This window comes from Colias eurytheme, chromosome 11 (assembly GCF_061535395.1).
Source record: "Colias eurytheme isolate Ceu_HAF_F1 chromosome 11, ilColEury1 Martin Lab GWU primary, whole genome shotgun sequence".
Classification (NCBI taxonomy): domain Eukaryota; kingdom Metazoa; phylum Arthropoda; class Insecta; order Lepidoptera; family Pieridae; genus Colias; species Colias eurytheme.
Window position 1 is genome coordinate 35,053 of NC_142990.1, and position 20,465 is coordinate 55,517.

Below are 20,465 nucleotides of genomic sequence, written 5' to 3' on the forward strand. Positions count from 1 at the left end.
CCCCCTTAAGTCATCGAGATCAGACAAAAATGCTCACAAAATAAAAACTACTGGGCTTATCCGAATAAATTTTATGGGACCAATCCCACACCATTCTGCATCAAACAAAAAAAGAGTCACGTAAATCGGTTCAGAAACCTCGGAGTAATCGGTGTACATACATACAAAAAATATACCGGCCGAATTGATAACCTCCTCCTTTTTTTTGAAGTCGGTTAAAACTACTGTGTACGAGAATAAATACGTTGACATAAATAGGTATTATCGCTACGCCGGTTACGCGGCAACTGGCCGGCGGCCGTCGCCTGGCAACATTTTTGTCGCCGTGCGCGCACTTGCATTGAAACCAATAGATAGGGCGACAGTTGCGTCGCGGGCTTGTCTCCGAACCCGCGGACAAAAAAGTCTCCCGGGAGTTGCGTCGCTACGTACGCGCACTTTCATACTAGCCCATGGCTGGAGAGACAAAATAGTTGCGGAGACAAAATTGTTGCGGAGACAAAGTTGCTCGTGGGCGCTCGCTCTCATACTAGCCCATGGCTGGAGAGACAAAATAGTTGCGGAGACAAAATTGTTGCGGAGACAAAGTTGCTCGTGGGCGCTCGCTCTAATTCGTAGACAGCTGTAGACAGCTAATTGCTCCGAGGCCTGACTTGACAGCCGACAGGCTGCTGGCTGCAGGCTGACAGCTGATGCTTGATAGTTGGCAGTTGCCGTTCGTGTTGCGTGTCGTTTTATTTTTAAATACATATACTGATCTTTATGAATGAAAAGTGCTATAAACTGAAACATGCCTTTTTACTTCTTTAGTTTAATTCGGAGAGTGGCATAGCATTATGCAACTCATGTCATCTTACAGAGATAAAATTTATTTTAGAAGATTATTGTGTAGCAGCAATGAAACGTGATAGACGCAGTAGGTAGCAGTAAAGAAAATATATAGTACTGTGTGCAAAATGAGAGCCAGGCGGGAGACAGTGGTCGTGGGTGCGCTGTGCGCAGCGTGGTACACCCTGAGCTCGGCGAGCAACGTGGTGGGCAAGCTGGTGCTGACGGAGTTCCCGTTCCCGGTGACGGTGACGTTGGTGCAGCTGCTGTCGACGGTGGTGTACAGCGCGCCCGCGTTCGCGGTGGCCGGTGTGCGACGCGCGCCTTCCTTCCCGCTACGTTTCTACTGGCGCGTCCTGGTGCCCTTGGCCTTCGCCAAATTCCTTACCACTATGTTTTCACAAGTCTCCATATGGAAAGTGCCTATCTCGTATGCTCATACAGGTGAGGATGTACAGTTTACATATTTCTGCCATATTAGGGACTAGTTTTTCTTAACACACATTTCTAATTTCTCATATTATGTATGGTAAATATTAAATTCTTTAGATATGAATAACAATGACAATATTACTCTGACACTGTTGTTATTCCAGTCGAAACAGATTTCAATATCCAAATGACAAACATTATACAGTATAATTTTAGTCACAGACTTTCTTGATGCACTAAAAAAACAAAAGGTCAAATATTTCAACATTCATTTCATGTGTTAAAAAAGTTGTCAAGGTCAACTAATTTTAGTTTTTAACGTGATAACGTTTTTAAAATGGTTTTAGTCGGGTGACATGTTCAGAAACTTGTGTCACACCAAAACCTCACGAGCGCGATCGCAGATATAACGAGAGAGAGACGGACCGATCTCCCGTCTCATCTCGAGCGCTGCCACTGCATTATGTTATCACGTAAACATCTCGATCGTAAACCTTCTTTACAAACAACCAATTTTTTTTATCTTACTAATGCTATTAAAAAGTTTTTGAGGATGGAAGGATGTATTTGATGATACTTGGCAGTGTTATGTACTAGAATAACACAAGCTATATAAATACTTGCTTTTGCCTGTGGGTGAAGCGCTACAACTGTAATAGTAAAAAATGCTTAGTTCTATCATAAATCATAGATTACACATTAATAAATTCCAATGCTGAATCTTAAACGAACAGCATTTTATATATGCGCACAGATTTTTATTGAGTAAGCAATAGAAATATCAATCAAAATCAGATTGTGTCATTCTGCATTCATCATTATTGAACTATTTGTATTCAATTCAATATACAAATTAATGTTGTTAAAGAAAAAGTTGAAATCTGACCCTTATGTTAGCTCGGTAGCCATTTTGTTACTTTTATACGCCACATAGACACGGGAGAGGCAGGGTACTCAACATATAATGGTGCATGTCGGGGACAGTGAAAGCGACGACGCCGCTGTGGACGGCGGGGCTGGCCTACGCGCTGTTCGGCGAGCGCGCGCCGCGCAGCGTGCAGGCGGCCCTGCTGCTGCTGGCGGCCGGCGTGGCGCTGGCCTCGGCCACCGAGCTGCACTTCGACGGGCTCGGCCTGGGCGCCGCGCTGGCCGCCGCCGCGCTGCTCAGCCTGCAGCACCTCTACTCCAAGCGCGTCATGCGCGACACTGCTGTGCACCACCTGCGCCTTCTGCAGGTCAGAGCTTCTTAAAAAAATACTTGTTTTCTTATATTCAATAATTATCTTTGAGATTCTGTGAATATTTCAAGTGTCTGTGTGTTATATTTTGTTTTCAATATCGAGTAAAAAAATTTTTTGTGTGAATTTTTCGAATGCTAGCTTATATAATATTTATTTTATTCTTTTTAGTACTTGTTGACCGGGAGATAGTGACAGAAATTATTGGGTCATATTTTTGGCGGTAGCGAAAAATATTTGCTCATTTTCGGCGGTATGGCGGCCATTAATTAGGGCTAAGTTTAGGACCGTCCAAAGAGTATATGTATAGTATAGAGATTTTCGTAAATGGCTGCACCACGCGACGACGCGACGATTAACTGTGTAAAAATTAGCGTGGTACAAACATTGAGATATTAATACTACGTATGGAGACGACACCGCCTACATCACATATGTTCCGCTCAACATAGGTCATATGGCTTATCTGCACTCAGTCGCTTTAGCGCGATGGTCGCGTTCATGTCTTGTTTGTTTAAAAGCAAAAAAACCAAGAAACTCATCAAATATGCCCTCGAGTGTGTTGCGATATTGCACTAATAATAATTAAAGTAATGCGGCAAAGTGCAAAGAAATAACTTTTCATGGGTAATTAATTAGATAATCATTTTTAAAACTTGGTTCGAGCAAAATTTTTAGCGGGCGCAATTTTGCGTCATTAGTCATAAACTAAAAATTTAAGAAACGGCATTGGGTATGAACTTAGATGGTACGAAAGATGTATAGACTATAGATAGTAATATTAGATGATGTAAATTTTTATAGTGGAAAAAAATAATTTTACACATTTAGAAAATATTGTACTGTGGATATTATTTGAAAAAAGGTGAAAGATGAAAATAAATTACCTAAGTATGTATCAATTTTTTTTTGTTACATTGATTGATTTTAATTGATAAGTTTATTAATCATTTATTTATTATTATATTTTTTTAACATTGATTGTTCTTAATTGATAAGTAATAGGCAAAATATTTACAAAGTTTCGGCTCTATAGCTAATGTAATGTAAAATGTAACTATATAAATTATGTATTATATAATTAAATTATATAGGTAATAAACGACTAGTTTTGATACGCACTCAAGTACTGGCTTTAATCTTATATATAAAATTTAATCGCAAAATGTGTTGGTAAGCGCATAACTCGAGAACGGCTGAACCGATTTCGATAATTCTTTTTTTATTATATTCCTTGAAGTACGAGGATGGTTTTTATGTAGAGAAAACGTAAATATGTACCACGGGCGAAGCCGGGGCGGACCGCTAGTATTTTAAAAAATTCTGGGCATACACATTTTTGTACGCGAGTGTACATCTGCGCAAACATCCTCTCCACTTTTGCCGAGCTCTCATAAACCGTAGCGACAACTATACAGTACGAATGACCCAATAATTTATGCCACTATCTCTGTTGTTAAACCGGAACAGAAATACATAATATTACATATTCCAACGACATACTTATTCGCTTCAATTTTCAAATCTCTTGCTATCATGGTTCATGAGATAAAGCCTGGGTGGAAACCAAAATAGGGTCCCGATTTACTCATCGGAACGGATCTATTGAAATTGGAACACTATATGTACTTAATACTTAACACTAACTACTTAAATCGGAATTTGAAACCCGGAAATGTTGCCCATGAAGGTCTCGAAAGTCGGAGTGTTACGGAACCCTAAAAATAACGTTCCATACATATGTTATATTACTCATACTCGTACTCATAAAAAAAATGTGTGCGTGTAGTGTACACACGTAAGAAGTGACCTTATTTTTTAAAAAATAATTTACTATTTATGAAACTTTACAGAAATTAATGGGATAAGAAAAAGATGGCGCGTAACGGAAAAATGTCACGCGTAACGAAAAAATGTACACTAAATTTTTTTCCAACCCCGATAAAGAAGTTTCACTTCAAAATTTACAAATATAAAATAACACTATTCTTTCACTATGAAAGCATACCGATCGAATCGCATCACCATCACACCCCTAAAACTTAACTAATATACAATTGCAAATGCCGGCAGATGCTGAGCGGCATCGCGCTGGTGCCGGTGGTGCCGGTGTGGGCGCTGAGCGAGGGCGCGGGGGCGCTGGGCGCGTGGGGCGCGGGGGCGCGGGGCGCGGGGGCGTGGGGCGCGCGCACGGCCGCGCTGCTGGCGGCCGACGGCGCGCTGGCGTGGCTGCAGGCCGTGGCCGCCTTCAGCGTGCTGTCGCGCGTGTCGCCGCTGGCGTACGCCGTGGCGTCGGCCGCCAAGCGCGCCGCCGTGGTGCTGGCGTCGCTGCTGCTGCTGCGCAACCCCGCGCCGCCGCTCAACCTGCTGGGCATGGCGCTGGCGCTGCTGGGCGTGCTGGCCTACAACCGCGCCAAGCTGCGCCACCCCGCGCCGCCGCTGCTGCCCGTGTGACGCGCGCCGTCTGCTAGTTTGCTCAATAGATATCTCTATAAATTCCACAATTTTAAACGAAAACGAATATAGTTTTTTACTAGAGAGAAGCGGCGCCGACGGTTCACGTATTAGATAGATAGATTAATGATAATTGTTGCGAATCGATCGTGAAAGTTGAGACAGTCCTATGTTCTATGTACCTACGTTATAATATTTTCTTAAAAGATCGCTCGGAGTTGAACGGGAATTAAATTTTGCGGAGTTTACTGTGAGATCAATGAACTTTTTATTTAAATTATTTCTGTATGTATTTCAATGAACTGTTTATTTAAAACCTTCACTTTCTCTTCAATAGTAGGAGAAATTTATTAATATGTTGAATGTTCCTACACAAACGATAGATTTACATATTTAAGTAGAACTTAAATTGTAATTTCTAACTATATTATAACAATGATCGTAAAACGATGGCAGATTCGCAAGTTATAATAAAAACCAGTCCGAGTGAGACTCGCCAGCCTTGGCGCCGTCACCGGCGAGGCGGCCGGTGTCAGACGGACCTCTACATATATTATATCAATTATAATAATCATTCAAATACATACTTACCTATGTATCTATTATTTAAAAGTTTGAATTTAAATTAGTTTTATTTTCTCACATCTTGTTAACAGCATGTTAAAAAATATTATTAAAATACGCGTTAGTAAACCACTAAGTACAGTATTTTATTGGGCATCATCATCGCATCGAAAAATATTCTAGCTGGTTTATTTGTGTCGTCCTGAGGTCCTCAGCGCACAGCTTCATATTATACAATATATTTTTATATATTTATATGTATAATATATTTTTTCAACCGACTTCAAAAACAAGGATAGGTTCTGAATTCGAATACATATTATGTGTATTTTAATTTTTAAACTTCTGATAAATAGTACAAACCCTGCATTTTTAGAAACTAGATTTCACAATTAAAGCTTTAAAATAAATTTTCTTCGATCTTATAGCGGTTAATTAATAATAATTAGCCTCCTTGTAACAACTCCATTAATTATTAGTGAAATTATATAGATAAGCCGAAATGGGTTTTGTAAATTTTTTATAATGAAATATAATATAATTTTGTTAGAAACTTGTTTTATCTTGAATCCTCTTTTTACCTTTGATGACGGACACAAAAGTTTAGGGTGCGAGCTGTCAACTCGAATCGAACAACTATATAATGAAACCATGTCTAATTTAAACTCATAATAGTAGGGGAGAAAGGATATTTTGGAATTTACTCGAGCGCGTCAGATAAATATAAGGGACGGTAACTTAGCTACTGATGTCTAGTCAGTATGAGCAGTTAATATTGGTGGGTGCGCTTACTGCAAATCTTGAAAAATCCATAATTCTCTTAAGGTTGATCTCGAATCGTATAATTAACCCTCCCATGACATATCTTAATATGACACGCTCGAATAATATTACTTAAATTTTTTACCCTTTCTTTTATCATCAGATTAATACATAATATTTTATATCAGTGACGTCCTGGAGCATGCAAAGTATCAATGTCTAACGCGCTTAAGTATCTCCATGCCACTTTCTGTCTTTTTTAAATTAAAAAAAAAGTCAAGAAACCTTTCCCCACCGTTAAAAGTGAAAACTTTATAGGTCCTTTTTTCTCACTATCTTCTAATGAGGTTTAATCTACCAATTCTAATAGGCTCCTGTGACGCTCGAGTCAATCAACATATTTTAGAATCATGGGCTCCATGGCTCCTACTATAATAAACATAATATTACTACTCTGGCTCCTGAAAAACAGTTTCTAACTATGTTAGGAGCCTGGGTTATTGAATATTTGCAACAAGCAATGGTGTAATTATTCATTTATTTTTATTTATTTACTCCCAAGCTACTTCTACTAATAGCTTGTCGCCCCAGTTGTATTTTTTTTTAATCCTGCTCCTTCTGGTTCCAAGCTCCTTCCCACCCATTTTCAAATAAATCGTTTCAGCTGTTCTTGAGTTATAAGTAGTAGACTGGACTCTCAGTGGAGTTTTGCTTGCAAAAATAGCGGACCTAAATCTGACTTCTAATATATTTTTTAAATTATTATTTTAAATAATTAACAATAGTCCATTGTTTACTAATAATTTAAAATAATAATTTAAAAAAATATATTCATGAGTTTTCAATCTATAGTGGTTTAAAGTTAACTCAAAAATGGAGCATTTTCGTAAATTTTCTAAAAAATGTTAGAGAAAGTGTAAGAAATGTTATAGTATGCTATATATTCGTGATTTACTCAATAAGCTCTTTCATTTGATTGATTCAAGATGATTCAAGAAAAAAATAAAATTTTTTATTTTTTTCTTTGTATGCCAAATTTAATTACCGGGGTGGGGGGAGGGGGACCACTAAACTGGTTGGCAACATCTGTCTATAGGATGTTTGGGATCTATACAATTCAGAAGTCAGATTTAGGTCCGCTATTTTTGCAAACGAACATCTCCTTGGAGCCTGCCTCTAGAGTATAAAAAGACTGTTCTCTATAGTGTTAAAATATCTATAATAATTGCATATCAGATTTCATTGAATTTTTCTCGTTCATTATTTGAATGGTTGTTTTATGTAGTCAATTCCACCAACAGTGATTTTAGGTTTAGGTCTTTCATATTTTTTTTCTCCCTCCCTTAATTATTCCGGTAGTTAATTAAAACAAACTATTAATAAATTATAATAATTTATTTACACTTCACAAGTTTCTCAACTCGTGCACACTAATATAAAAAAAAATGCAGTCTTCACAGCGACATAATTAATAAAGTCGTAAACGGACGTACATCCTTCATCTCAAACACTCGGCGAAACTAAAACATACGCGATCGTTAGGTACATAAAAAATAATGCAGTTTGAATTGAATATTGCAAAGTTCAAAGGGGCCGTCTCGTGAGGCGTATCACCGTTCGATCCGTCGACATCGTGCGGCTCACAGCTCGTCGCGGTCGCCGTCCCGCTCGGCCTCCCGCTCGTCGTCCCGCTCGGCCTCCTGCTCGGGCTCGTCGTCGGGCCGCGCGTCGGGCGGCAGGCCCAGCGCGCGCTGCAGCATGCCGTCGACGGAGTCGGCGAACTCGCCGGCCTGCCCCTCCTGCAGCAGGTAGCCCGAGCGCAGCGCCGCCGTGCGCAGCAGCGTGCGCGCCGCCTGCAGCGCCAGCGGGTCGTCGGGGTCGTCGCGCACGCGGCGCAGCAGCTCGCGCACCACGGGGTGGCGCGGGTTGATCTCCAGCAGCTTCTTCTGCGACAGGTGGTGCCTGCGCTGCGCGTCGTCGGCCTTCTGGTGCGCGTTGGAGAGCGCCAGGCGCTCCATGTTGCCGGTCCAGCCGAAGGCCGTGGCGGCGAGCGCGGCGGGCGAGCGCGCCAGGCGCCGCGACACGGCCGCGCGCGTGATGTCGGCGCCCAGCTTGTCGCCCAGCCACTTGGTGAGCGGCTCGAACTGCGCGCGCGCCGCCTCCAGCTGCTCCTTCTGCGCCTCACCTGCCGCGACCGATCTCGGTTACCGTACGTGTCGAACGCGTCCGATCGACTGTTATAGTGGACTCATTTCGATAGGCGACATTGGACAGTTCGACGAAATAAAATAATGCATTATTTCGTTACGTCACTCGTTCGTTTGCTGAACTTTTGAACAGGAATGATGACCGATTCGACTAATTTGAAGATTTGATTTAACTAATAAACCATTTTATTTATTTTTATATTAATTACCTATAAAGTACACCTTTTTAAATAATATATTAGATACCTTTCTTATTCGCTCCTTTATTTTACGAAAGAAAATGTATTACTGGGATTTGCTTGATGATTTTTAAAATTGACATATGTTTCAAATCGATCGATGTTTTTAAGCAGGTCACCTCTCTATATACATAAAACTTATAGATGTCAAATGTTGCCTGTTAAAATGACTCCACTATTAGTGAGAGAGCAATAATTTGGAGGATAGAGAATAAGTGTCGATTGTGAGTGAACGATACGAGTGAATATGATAGTTTTCAATATATCTTAGCAAAATCGACTCCGGCACTCGAAGCGATTTCTTGATGCAAAACTTATTTTTGCTCGCCCTAGACGAATCGGTAATATAGGACGCGTCGGACGGGCGTCGCGGAAGAGAACTCACCCTCCTCCAGGTCGAAGATCTCCTTGGCGATGTTCTGGAACTTGTGTCCGTCGAACTCGGGCAGCGACGAGAGGCAGTACTCGTCCACGGCCTCCGTCAGGTACAGCACCTCGTAGCCGCGCCGCACCAGCCGCTCGGCGAACGGGGACTGCTCCACCTGCACACACCGCACGTTACGGGCCTCGCCCTCACCGGACCGCGCACACACACACACCGCGCGTTACGGACTCGCCCTCACCGGAGCGCACACACACACCGCACGCACGCACCGGTGCACACACACACACTGCACGCACCGCACAGAGCGGTGCACACACACACACACACCGCACGCACCGCACGGAGCACACACACAAACACACACACTGCACGCACCGCACGGAGCGGTGCACACACACACACACACACACACACACACACACACACTCGTCCACGGCCTCCGTCAGGTACAGCACCTCGTAGCCGCGCCGCACCAGCCGCTCCGCGAACGGGGACTGCTCCACCTGCACACAGGGCACGTTACGGACTCGCCCTCACCGGAGCGCGCACACACACACACCGCGCGTTACGGACTCGCCCTCACCGGAGCGCACACACACACACACCGCGCGTTACGGACTCGCCCTCACCGGAGCGCACACACACACCGCACGCACGCACCGGTGCACACACACACACTGCACGCACCGCACAGAGCGGTGCACACACACACACACACCGCACGCACCGCACGAAGCACACACACAAACACACACACTGCACGCACCGCACGGAGCGGTGCACACACACACACCGCACGGAGCGCACACACAAACACACACACTGCCCGCACCGCACGGAGCGCACACACAAACACACACACTGCACGCACCGCACGGAGCGGTGCACACACACACACACACACGCACGCACCGCACGGAGCGGTGCACACACACACACACACACACGCACGCACCTCTGCGCGGCTGGCGCCGGCGATGTAGTAGATGTGCTTCTGGCCGGGCTTCATGCGCGCCACGTAGTCGGCCAGGAAGGTCTGCTCGGCGCCGCTCGACGTGTGGAAGCGCAGCAGCTTGGCTAGCCGCGACCGGTTCGACGGGTCCTCGATCACGCCCAGCTTCACGCTGTCGCCCGACAAGTTTCATGTTAATATGCGATTTTTATGGGACGATTAAAGATTCAGGAATAAAAACCGGAAATTCCATTGCTATTTTAGATAGCGAGGAGTGAATAATTTCCGGGACGGATGGCGGCACTCACTTGGTCGAGTACTCCTTCCAGAAGTGCTGGTACTCGTCGTCGGGGATCTTCTTGAGCATGTCGAGCGCCTTGCGCACGAGCTTCTTCTTGATGATCTTGACGAGCTTGTGCTGCTGCAGCGTCTCGCGCGACACGTTGAGCGGCAGGTCGTCCGAGTCGACGATGCCCTGGATGAAGGCCAGGTAGTTGGGCATGAGCTCGTTGAACTCGTCCGTGATGAAGACGCGGCGCACGTAGAGCTTGATGTGGTCGGTCTTGGTGCCGTAGCGGTTGAAGGAGTCGGCGGGCTGCGCGCGCGGCACGAACAGCAGCGCGCGGAACGTCACCTCGCCCTCCGCCACGAAGTGCGCGCGCGCCAGCGGCGCGGCCGAGTCCTTGGTCAGGCTCTTGTAGAACTGCGTGTACTCGTCCTCCGCGACCTCGGCCGGCTTGCGCGTCCAGATGGGCTTGTTGTCGTTCATCAGCTCCCAGTCCCATACCGTCTTCTCCGTCTTCTTGGGCTCGCTCTTCTCCTCGGTGGCGTCTTCCACCTGCACGTAAACATATCGATGAGTTAGTATTTATCACTAAAACAGTAGCCGCCCTGCACGACATACGACGAAATGATAATGGCAGATTGAGAAGGTAATATTGTTATGTTCCATAGTTATTTGATGTTAGTTAAGACTCAAGTACATACTTATCATAATATATCTTCATAATTGAGTTTTTATATTATATTCTATTATCAGTAATTTTACTAACTTGCTTTCCGTCCGCGGTTTCGCCGATTAGAAAAATAAGATAGGATTATTCTGAAAAGCAGAGTAGAATAAGTAAGAAGATAAGAACCTGCGCGTCTTCATCGGCGTCCGTTCCGTCGGCGGGCGCCTCGGGCTCGGGCTCCTCCACGGTCTCGGTGCGCGAGGCCCACAGGTAGATGGGGAAGTTGATGAACTGCGAGTACTTCTTCACCAGCCCGCGGATGGTGTCCGGCTGCAGGTAGTCCGCGGCCTCCTCCTTCAGGTGCAGCCTGACGGTTGTACCATTGCACATTAACGATACGAGACATGCTCGATCTCAACTAACACTAATAGGCCAAATACTTTTTAGGCAAGTGATTCTGGCCACCTCCCTTAGCTAGAAACAGTTTGAGTGCGAAGGCAAAAAGAATAAGCGAAAACACATAATAGGGTTCCGGTCCCAAAGGGTAAAACGGGTATTACTAAGACTCTGCAACCCCAGTCACTCCAAACAAAATTATTGTTTTGACAGTAGCACTAGCATTAGACATTTGTACAGAGTGCAAATGTGTGTGTTAATGCTTTAGGGTTAGCTGAAATTTTCACAAATGATGTATTTCCGTTGCTGCATAACAACGAATACTTACTATAAATTTAAAAAAATATTTAGGGTCCCCATACAATAAACGTGTTTTTTTTCGAATATACCTACAACAAACGTGATTTTCTATTACGTGCACGAATCCGACTCGCACTTGGCCGGTTTCTTGTAGTATAAAAGGTGTGAAACGAGCGAGGAGCGCGCGGAGCTAAGAGCGAGCGAGCTAAGAGATTACTGTTCTAACATATCAATTGTGTCTCATCATATTTCAACTGAATTGATAATAACATTTTTACAGTGATTGAAAATTATTTTTTAAGTGAAACAGTTTTGAAGAGAATATTATGAACATATAAGAGAAACGTACGTGATGTGCGTGCCGCGCTTGAGCGTGTCGCCGCGCGGGTCCTCGGCCACGCTGAAGGCGCTGGCGTCGGACTCCCACACGTGCTGGCGGTCGTCGTTGTGCTTCGACACCACGGTCACGCGCTCCGCCACCAGGAACGCCGAGTAGAAGCCCACGCCGAACTGGCCGATCATGTCGTTCATCTCCTGGCTGCTGCTCTGCCTCTCGTCGTCCTGCATCTTGGACAGGAAGTCGGCCGTGCCGGACTTGGCGATCGTGCCGAGGTTCTGCACGAGGTCGTTCTTGGTCATGCCGACGCCCGTGTCTATGATGTGCAGCAGGCGCTTCTCGGGCTCCGCCTTGATGCGGATGCTGAGGTCGTTCGTGGCGTCCAGCACGTCGCGATTCGTCAGCGACAGAAGACGGATTTTATCCAACGCGTCCGAGCCGTTCGAGATTAATTCTCTCAAGAAAATCTGAAAAATGTTATAAACTGAGTGAACGAAGTGGGGGAAAGCGTCGCTTCGAGAGAAAATAATTTAATAAAAAGATTACTACCTCCTTGTTTCTATAAAGCGAATTGATGATGAGCTTCATCATACGGTTGACTTCAGTCTGGAAAGTGAAGTTCTGAGCGCGCTCACGCATCTCTCTCTGCTGCGCGACGCTCAGCGTGTCCGGCGAAATCGCCTCCTCCTCCCGAAGCACGGCTTCCGCATCTGCAATAAATAATCCACATTTAACTTCATTTAATTGTTTTTTTTTACACATTTAATTTCGTAGATATGTCGTCATGGAGACTAATCTTAATAAGTTATCGATCAATCGAAAGCACTGTATCGTCGGTCGGTCGCGTGGGGCTCGTCAGTCGCGATGTCGCGGGAGGCGAGCGAGGCGGTGCACGGCGCGGCCCCGTCCCCCGCGCCCGCGCTGCACCCGCGCTCCTTCAAGCTGCGGTTTGCTGCACAGCGTGAACTCGGCCGATCTCACATTTCGGCCGTTAAACCCCTCGCTTTACGTGAGTTCAACTTCTAAACGGAAATATCTCAGAAACCGTCAGTCTGTTCTGAATAATGAGACCAAAAAAAAAATTGCTGCATATTATAAATACATATAAATAATAATAAATTAATAAATAAATATTTCAGGACAATTTACACACACGGCACAATCTGATCCCATACTAAGCTTTCGCTTGTGTTATGGAAACCAGATGGCTGATAAACATACATATATGTATAATTTTTAAATAAATACTTGTATAGATAATTAACACCCAGACACACTCAGAGCAAACATCTATGTTCATCACACAAATATTTGTATCCCCGGGTGGGAATCGAACCCACGACCTCTGGCTTGGAAGGCAGGGCCACTACCAACCAAGCCAACCGGTCAGTCTATTATGAATAATATTTGAAAAAGCGATGGCAAAGTGTATTGTCGTTTCAGCGGCTACGGTGACGGGCAAGCTGCAGCTGAGCGCGGAGGGCGAAGTGTGCGCGGCGCGAGAGGCGTGCGCGCTCTCTCGTGTCTCCGACATGTTCCGCTTGGGGCCAAGGGACAAGTACCCCATATCACATGTTTCATCAAACGAGTTTGTCCATATTACTTTTCCTTTTGCACACAGAACGTAACAAAAATAAATAACATACTGACTGAGACTTGAAGAAATTTACAATCCATTTTAAAGTGAAACTTTTATTACATCGTCTCAAACTTTTTGGTCTGTGTAGCGCATGTCGCGTGACGGTCAGCTGCCGAGTAGGTATAAAGCAGCTTTCGGAACCGTTCGAACAGTTTCACTTTTACCGTGGTTTCATAAAACCACACAACATTTTTTTTTTAAGTATATGATATAGTACAGATAAGTAGATATGTATATACAATACATATTTATTTAAACTGTTTAATAAGTCCATATAAAAATTCAAGAATGTTCATAGTTCATATTCTTTTTTATTTTTAGATCATTACACATTTTAGTTGCTTTAGATACCATGGCAAAACACATGTAAATGAAGGCCAGTATGGATTGGTTTAGAGATAACAATGAACTATTCATGCAGGTACGGGTGGTGGTGTGAGCACGGTGGGCGCTGGCATGAGTCCAGCTGGCTTCACCATCACATCTGCGACTCCGCCTGGCTCAAGGAAAGGCTTAGAGTGTTGGCTGCAGATGCCAGCTATAAGCGATGTTAACTTAATTTTTTGAATAAGGATAAACTTATCTAGACTATTAAATTCATGTTAATGATGATTTATTTTAATGACATAATATCCAGCTATTTACTATTGATTGATTTTAGAGGAGGAAATAAATGTAGTGTTTCTTTGCACTCAATTAATTTTTATTACCTACCTAATTTTCACACAACAACATGATAAAGTGTCACTTCATGAGATCAGTTTTTATAATTAGTTGAATGCTACAACTCATAAGTATGTACCTTCAATCATTTTCAGAATTTTAATTTCTAAAACATGTTTTTGGGTTTCATCGAACCACAATATATCATTTTATGATATTGTTATTATATAAATCTCTTTAATCCTGATAGATACAGAACCTGATAAGCAATTATCATCACAAAATAGGTATTTCTTCTGAAACTTGACCTACATTCAATCGGTTTTTCATAAGTTTTATTAAAAACAAAATAAAATTGAATGATTTTTCACCAACATTGTAATACTGTATAATTAATATTAACAATAATAGTATTAACAATTATCTATACTAATTAAATTATAAAGAGGAAAGGTTTGTATGTATGTATGGTTTTCACGCATAAACTACTGGACCGATTTTGATGAAATTTGGCACAGATAATCTTTAGACCCTGAGAAAGAACATAGGCTACCTTTTATTGCAAAATATGTACCACGGGCAAAGCCGGGGCGGACCACTAGTAGTTATATATGTTTTAAAGAACATAATGGTGTGCATAGAAAGTCATATAATATAATAGATAATAAGTATACAAATTATAGTAAGTAATAACAATAAGAACTAACCAGTTCTGGATCCTTCTCTCGAAGCGCCGAGATCTGCATCGACAGTAACCTCCTCCACGGTGCCCACCCCGATGCCATCCTCTTGCCCATGGGACCATCCTACACAAAGACAGACATCGTATTGTGTACATTTAATTTAAACGACGATAAAACCATCCCTACGACTCAGAAATGTTCTAGTTACTAGCTAAATCTACAAAAATGTGAAAGTTTAATCAGTTTTATGATATTAATTGTTGAGAATTATGATATTTAGGTTCTTTATTCATTAAACTTATAAATTTTACCAAATCGCTACAAATATCTGTAGAAAATTTGTGTAAGTACATAGCTATTATAATTTATAATAATGATCAACGTAGACAATTTTCTAACTGTATAATTTTTAAATAATGATAACTTACCTGCTAATAACAGGACGCCCACTGCGAGCAAAAGAAAGTACTTCATTTTAAAACCTTACAATCTAAAATTATTATTTGTTAATTTTCATGCAAATATAAAAGCCGGCGACCCAGTCACCGCAAACGTTGAACGACGCACGACGAAAACTTCAGAAATTGACGCTGGTTATACGTTTTGTATGCTATTTCCAGTTTCTTTATCGGATGAACTCGTAGCTTATTGGATAGTACATGAATAAGTTTTTCGTATTAACCAATAGCTCATAAACACGACGAGAATTGTAGCGAATAGGACAGAATGAAATACAAATGTCTCAACCTGATTGGTTAGAGAAATAAAAAGTAGAAACGTCAAAAGGTCATGGTGGATTGGAAACTCGGATTCGAGCTCGGATTGGAAACGTCCGTCTTGGAAACGTCATTACTCATTGGTCATTTAGAATCTGTATCACACTTCCCTTTATTCCTATAAAATATTTATTTCTAAAACTATGCAATAAAAACTAAAAAGGTAAGATACATATAAAAGCTAAAGTTTTTAGTGGATTCAAAAGATTTTTTTATTAATAAGCGAGTCTAAAAAAAAATGTGTTTTAAAAATCAATCCCATCATGACAGAAAATTATGTCAATAATTTTGACATTAGAATTTGAGTTTTGACTAGTAATTCAGTATTATTTAGATACAAAGTTTTTCTAAGCAGTATGCAAAAGATATCGCCACTCATAACAACTTCAAAACACCAAATTGAGTATTGTAAAAGTAAATGGAAAGTACATGATTTTGAAGTATGGAGCGGCGAACTTATATGTAAAGTAGCAGTGCTGTGCATGGAAGGATCACTTTTTGTGTGGGTTGGCGGTGACAAGGCAGTGCTAACTGAAATGGCTCTAGGAATGCCGCAGGAGCGCGGTTCGCTGGTGACTACACTCCTTGGAGAAGAGAGCAGTGCCGCGGGTCTGGCTCGACGCCTTGCCACTAAACTGCAGCGCCCAGTGTATGTGTGTTGTGGACAAACCTTTGATCGCTTTACAGCCCCACTTGTTGAAAAAGGCATAGCTATAGAAATGAAAGAACATCCTGAATGCTTTAGGTGAACAAATCCAAAAATTATTATTGATCATATCAATCAAGTTTCCTGGTGCATGAAGGTTTTTTAAAGTTAACAGGGATATTGACGCTGTGTTTTTAAATAAATGAATATAATGTGCTTTTATAGTTGTGTTTATATATTATATACATACTACAGTCGACTCTCGTTAATTCGAAACTCGAGGGACTCTCAAAATATTACGAATTATCAACAGTTTGAAATATCAAATGGTTCGAAATTTGTGAGAGAAAATAAATAAAACTTCGAATTATTAAGTGTTAATCAATTATTCAAATTCAAATTCATTTATTATTTATTAAATGCTATTCTACAGTAACCGAATGATAACTAAACATAATATATTCACATATTCGTGAGAAGTGTAAAGTCAAACTAATCATAACAAAAACAACGGCTCATTGAACAAGTTTGAACTTGTCGCAAAATGTACCAACCTGACTACCTGCTTACAATCTTTCCGCCTTTTTCTGTCTGCAACTTTGAATTGTCGAGTGTTGGACGCCGATGAGTTCGAATTAACGTGTCGTTTTGTTATATAGACATGGTATTTTCATCGAATTACCAAGTGCACAAAAATGTATGGATTTAGTTCGAAATATAAAGAGATTTTATAGGGACCTCGTGAGAACTTTGAATTATAGAAAGGTTCGAATTATTGCAGGTTTGAATTAACGAGAGTCGACTGTATTTTAAATTAACTCAAAGGAACTAAGTTAACTGCTGCAGTTCAAAGTAATAAGGAATATTAATTAATACAGTGTATATATATATATATATATATATATATATATATATATATATATATATATATATTTATATATAATTATATATACATTTTCTTTTATTGTCAGAGCAAGCAAAGGAGCAGATGGGCCACCTGTTGTTAAGTGGTCACCACCCCCCTTAAACACTTGTAACACTAGAAGTGTATATATTATATAATTATATATATATATATTCAAAATGTACAAGTAAAGAGCTTTCAAATACCAAGATACCAAACATGGTATTTATCTTAACTTTATTTTTTTACTATGTATGTTTTGTCCGCTAGAGGGCGCCACATTAATAATTAGCTTTACGTTAGCTTTTGTAAAACCCGGGGTTTCAAACCCCATATAACCTATAACATTAGAGCATTAAACCATAATGCTCTAAGCCTATAACCAACGGACGCTTCTAATGATACATATGTATGTCATTTGTCGAATTCGGGTAGTTTAGAAGTTACGAGGGAATATCAAGATGAACATACTTAAAATACATACATATCACAGATAGCTGATCAGTGATACAATTGGTTTCTCTGTCTACGGATACAAGTGATATATACAGCCTGTCAAAGTCATAACCCCGAGACGTAGAGTGAGAATGAACTAGCCTCAGAGGAATAAACCTTCTTCTTCTTCTTCTTTTTAGCAAATGGCAACTCCCGATCCCAGTGAGGACGGATTCTGCCAATGTCAAGGAGGAATAAACCTAGCTGTCAACGACAATTATTATTTGACACTTGACAGTTAACGTACCGATGATAATTTCATATGTAGGTATTCCTTTTCTGCCTGTTTGTCACAGGACACAGAGTACTTTTGTATATACTTGCTGTTTGTACACAACGTGTACCTACTCAACCCATTTTTGCCATTTAACAACTAAATTACATACCGAGTTACCCGTTTTATGATACGTCCCAGTTCCTTAACACGATTTATTCATAGCATCGAATGTGTTATTTTCTAATTCTCTAATGATATGCTGTTAATCGGTAATCGGCATATAGATTTCGATGTAGTTTTATTTTCACCAAAAAGGCATTTTCAAGTGGAAGTTACTTAGAGTAATTAACAGTAGTAATGGGTAGAACTGGTCGTTGGAGAAAACATAAACGAGAATACAACTTCCATACGTGCAACGAAAACAGGGAAGTGATATCATTAAATTCTTGGCTGGCACAATGTGGCATTCGGCGAAGTAAAAATCTTAGTTTAGCAGTGTTCAAAGACAGCGATCGTGGAGTGCTGACAAAGAAGAAAATTAAGGCAGGAGAAGAAATAGTTAATCTACCTCTGAACCTCACTATTAATGTTACAACTTTGTTAATTGATGTAGATTTTAATAGTATATTTTTGGATAACGATAAGCAATGTTTAGTGGAATATAGGCAATGTGTAACATTTCAGTCGTTATTAGCATTTTATTTACTGTTTTTAAAGTCGCAAGATAGCAATTCAAAGTGGCATACCTATTTAAGAAGTTTACCACATACTTATACAGTACCATATTTTTTGAAGCAAAATGTACAGAATTTTTTAAATCCTGAAATTTTAACAGTAATTGAAAACCAAAAAAGTGTAATAAATGGATCGTTTGATATTTTTGTGAACATATTGGTTAACACCAAAAGTACTAAGAAAAATGTGCAAAATTTTTCAAACTATTTTACAAAATCTAATTATGAATGGGCATATTTTACGGTCAACACTAGATGTGTTTACATGGATTTATCAAAGTTGATAAATTTAACAAATAAGGAAAATACTATTTTAGCCATTATAAATGATAACACCAGGATCTCACTGTGTCCGTTCTTAGATATGATAAATCATAGTGCCAATTGTATAAATGAAACTAAACTATTAGTAAATAAGGAAATAGAAAACATACCTTTAGTCAATTTAAAAGAGGATATATTTTCAGATGTGCGCTTTTCAATATACACTAAGAATGACTTCAAAGCATATTCCCAAGTGTTTATATGTTACGGGGATAGCTATAATTTGAAACTTATTACTGAGTATGGTTTTTATTTACCTTCAAATGATTTGGATTGTGTTGAATTTGAATTTGAAAAAATTAAATTATTCTGCAGCTCCAGAGATATAAAGCTTTCACAAGAACAGTGTAATTTTATGTGCAATCATGGTCTCAATAAGGATTTGTATATTGATGGAAGGGGTTTGAGTTTTAATTTTTACGGTTTACTTTTAGTTGTTAAATATTTTTATAATGAAGATGTTAATGTGAGTAGGTTGTTGTATTCTGCAGCTATCTGTTCTTATGATAGGGTTTTAATTGATTTCATCAAACCATTTGTTAAAAATAAATTAGTTGATATGGAGTATGCTTTAGATAAATTACAGAATTTTGATGAGTGTATTATACTCAATAACTGTATACAACTTATGTGTCAATATGTTAGAATTTTAGAAAAGTTTATTAAAAGTTAGGTAAATAGAAATATAGCCAATTTTATTTATTTTCCTTTAGTATGAAATCTGTACAAATAAATAAATTAAAAGAGGGTAGTTCTGCAAAACACCACCTATTGAAACCTGTGATTGAAACACTTTACTTCCTTCTCTTTCTGACTGATTTAGTATATTATCTCATAGACTCTTACGATTCAATGATTCGAGTGTTTTCGAAAATACGACAATTAGCGAAGATTTGCATGCGCATTTTTAATTTTGGAGTACTGTAGGTACTAGTTTTAATCCTTTACGATTGGCTCAACTGAAAGAAGAATGGGAGTCATTCATATTATATTATTATATAGACCAGGAGATATTGACACAAAATTTCATTTGTAACAGGATGGCGGTTCTACAGGGGTCTTAGTACGGAATGACAAAAAGAAAAATGATGGTGTGAACGCTGGTACCGGCGGCTTAGTCGCGTGGGCGTTAGTCGAACTCGTCGGAAAAATAGCGAAAGTCAAACGTTCGTCAAACCAGTACACTTTTGTCAATATAATATTAGCTAACCGATTTCGAAAAAAGTAAGAGTTTCTATGCCCGTCTGTAATGATGTGGTAATCCCACTATATAGAATTCTTATTTTTATTTTACAAAAAAAATTAACTAATCAGGCAACAATAATCAAGTGCCAAAA

At 40.6% G+C, this 20,465-nt stretch overlaps 5 protein-coding genes across 6 annotated transcripts; 4 read left to right on the forward strand and 1 right to left on the reverse strand.

Moving 5' to 3' along the window:
• Positions 1 to 626: 626 nt before the first annotated feature.
• LOC149904293 (solute carrier family 35 member E1 homolog) lies at positions 627 to 5,206 on the forward strand. The gene is made up of 3 exons (XM_090107546.1): positions 627 to 1,272; positions 2,245 to 2,495; positions 4,572 to 5,206. The coding sequence occupies exons 1-3, from the start codon at positions 957 to 959 to the stop codon at positions 4,950 to 4,952; spliced, it is 948 nt and encodes a 315-aa protein (XP_089963672.1). The 5' UTR covers positions 627 to 956; the 3' UTR covers positions 4,953 to 5,206.
• A 2,448-nt stretch (positions 5,207 to 7,654) lies between these two features.
• Gp93 (heat shock protein 90 Gp93) lies at positions 7,655 to 15,645 on the reverse strand. Of its 2 annotated transcripts, XM_090107541.1 has the most exons (9): positions 15,461 to 15,645; positions 15,057 to 15,155; positions 12,597 to 12,757; positions 12,060 to 12,514; positions 11,201 to 11,381; positions 10,370 to 10,899; positions 10,065 to 10,233; positions 9,110 to 9,266; positions 7,655 to 8,463 (listed from the first exon to the last, which is right to left on the reverse strand). In XM_090107541.1, exons 1-9 carry the CDS (start codon positions 15,504 to 15,506, stop codon positions 7,919 to 7,921), a joined length of 2,343 nt encoding a protein of 780 aa, XP_089963667.1. In that variant the 5' UTR covers positions 15,507 to 15,645; the 3' UTR covers positions 7,655 to 7,918. The 2 variants fall into 2 exon arrangements, with proteins under 2 accessions (XP_089963667.1, XP_089963668.1); XM_090107542.1 differs by lacking the exons at positions 7,655 to 8,463; positions 9,110 to 9,266 and adding an exon at positions 9,275 to 9,612 and having other exon boundaries at positions 15,461 to 15,644.
• Positions 12,752 to 14,377, forward strand: LOC149904295 (uncharacterized). The gene is made up of 3 exons (XM_090107547.1): positions 12,752 to 13,056; positions 13,491 to 13,635; positions 14,108 to 14,377. Exons 1-3 carry the CDS (start codon positions 12,912 to 12,914, stop codon positions 14,238 to 14,240), a joined length of 423 nt encoding a protein of 140 aa, XP_089963673.1. The 5' UTR covers positions 12,752 to 12,911; the 3' UTR covers positions 14,241 to 14,377.
• A 285-nt stretch (positions 15,646 to 15,930) lies between the features above and the next one.
• Positions 15,931 to 16,676, forward strand: LOC149904296 (uncharacterized). The gene is made up of 2 exons (XM_090107548.1): positions 15,931 to 15,971; positions 16,143 to 16,676. Exon 2 carries the CDS (start codon positions 16,165 to 16,167, stop codon positions 16,555 to 16,557), a length of 393 nt encoding a protein of 130 aa, XP_089963674.1. The 5' UTR covers positions 15,931 to 15,971; positions 16,143 to 16,164; the 3' UTR covers positions 16,558 to 16,676.
• Positions 16,677 to 18,053: 1,377 nt separating this feature from the next.
• Positions 18,054 to 20,361, forward strand: LOC149904297 (SET domain-containing protein 4). The gene has a single exon (XM_090107545.1). The coding sequence runs from the start codon at positions 18,428 to 18,430 to the stop codon at positions 19,799 to 19,801; it is 1,374 nt and encodes a 457-aa protein (XP_089963671.1). The 5' UTR covers positions 18,054 to 18,427; the 3' UTR covers positions 19,802 to 20,361.
• Positions 20,362 to 20,465: the final 104 nt, after the last annotated feature.

Excerpts from the sequence above, each read along its gene's own strand:
- LOC149904293 (XM_090107546.1), top strand. The coding sequence starts at position 957 with ATGAGAGCCAGGCGGGAGACAGTGGTCGTGGGTGCGCTGTGCGCAGCG. Across the intron at positions 1,273-2,244 it reads TATCTCGTATGCTCATACAG|TGAAAGCGACGACGCCGCTG; the intron begins GTGAGGATGTAC and ends TGTCGGGGACAG. Across the intron at positions 2,496-4,571 it reads ACCACCTGCGCCTTCTGCAG|ATGCTGAGCGGCATCGCGCT; the intron begins GTCAGAGCTTCT and ends AAATGCCGGCAG.
- LOC149904295 (XM_090107547.1), top strand. The coding sequence starts at position 12,912 with ATGTCGCGGGAGGCGAGCGAGGCGGTGCACGGCGCGGCCCCGTCCCCC. Across the intron at positions 13,057-13,490 it reads CGTTAAACCCCTCGCTTTAC|CGGCTACGGTGACGGGCAAG; the intron begins GTGAGTTCAACT and ends TTGTCGTTTCAG. Across the intron at positions 13,636-14,107 it reads TCACATGTTTCATCAAACGA|GTACGGGTGGTGGTGTGAGC; the intron begins GTTTGTCCATAT and ends CTATTCATGCAG.
- Gp93 (XM_090107541.1), bottom strand. The coding sequence starts at position 15,506 with ATGAAGTACTTTCTTTTGCTCGCAGTGGGCGTCCTGTTATTAGCAG. Across the intron at positions 15,156-15,460 it reads GGGCGTCCTGTTATTAGCAG|GATGGTCCCATGGGCAAGAG; the intron begins GTAAGTTATCAT and ends GTCTTTGTGTAG. Across the intron at positions 9,267-10,064 it reads CCGGCGCCAGCCGCGCAGAG|GTGGAGCAGTCCCCGTTCGC; the intron begins GTGCGTGCGTGT and ends CGGTGTGTGCAG.
- LOC149904296 (XM_090107548.1), top strand. The coding sequence starts at position 16,165 with ATGCAAAAGATATCGCCACTCATAACAACTTCAAAACACCAAATTGAG.
- LOC149904297 (XM_090107545.1), top strand. The coding sequence starts at position 18,428 with ATGGGTAGAACTGGTCGTTGGAGAAAACATAAACGAGAATACAACTTC.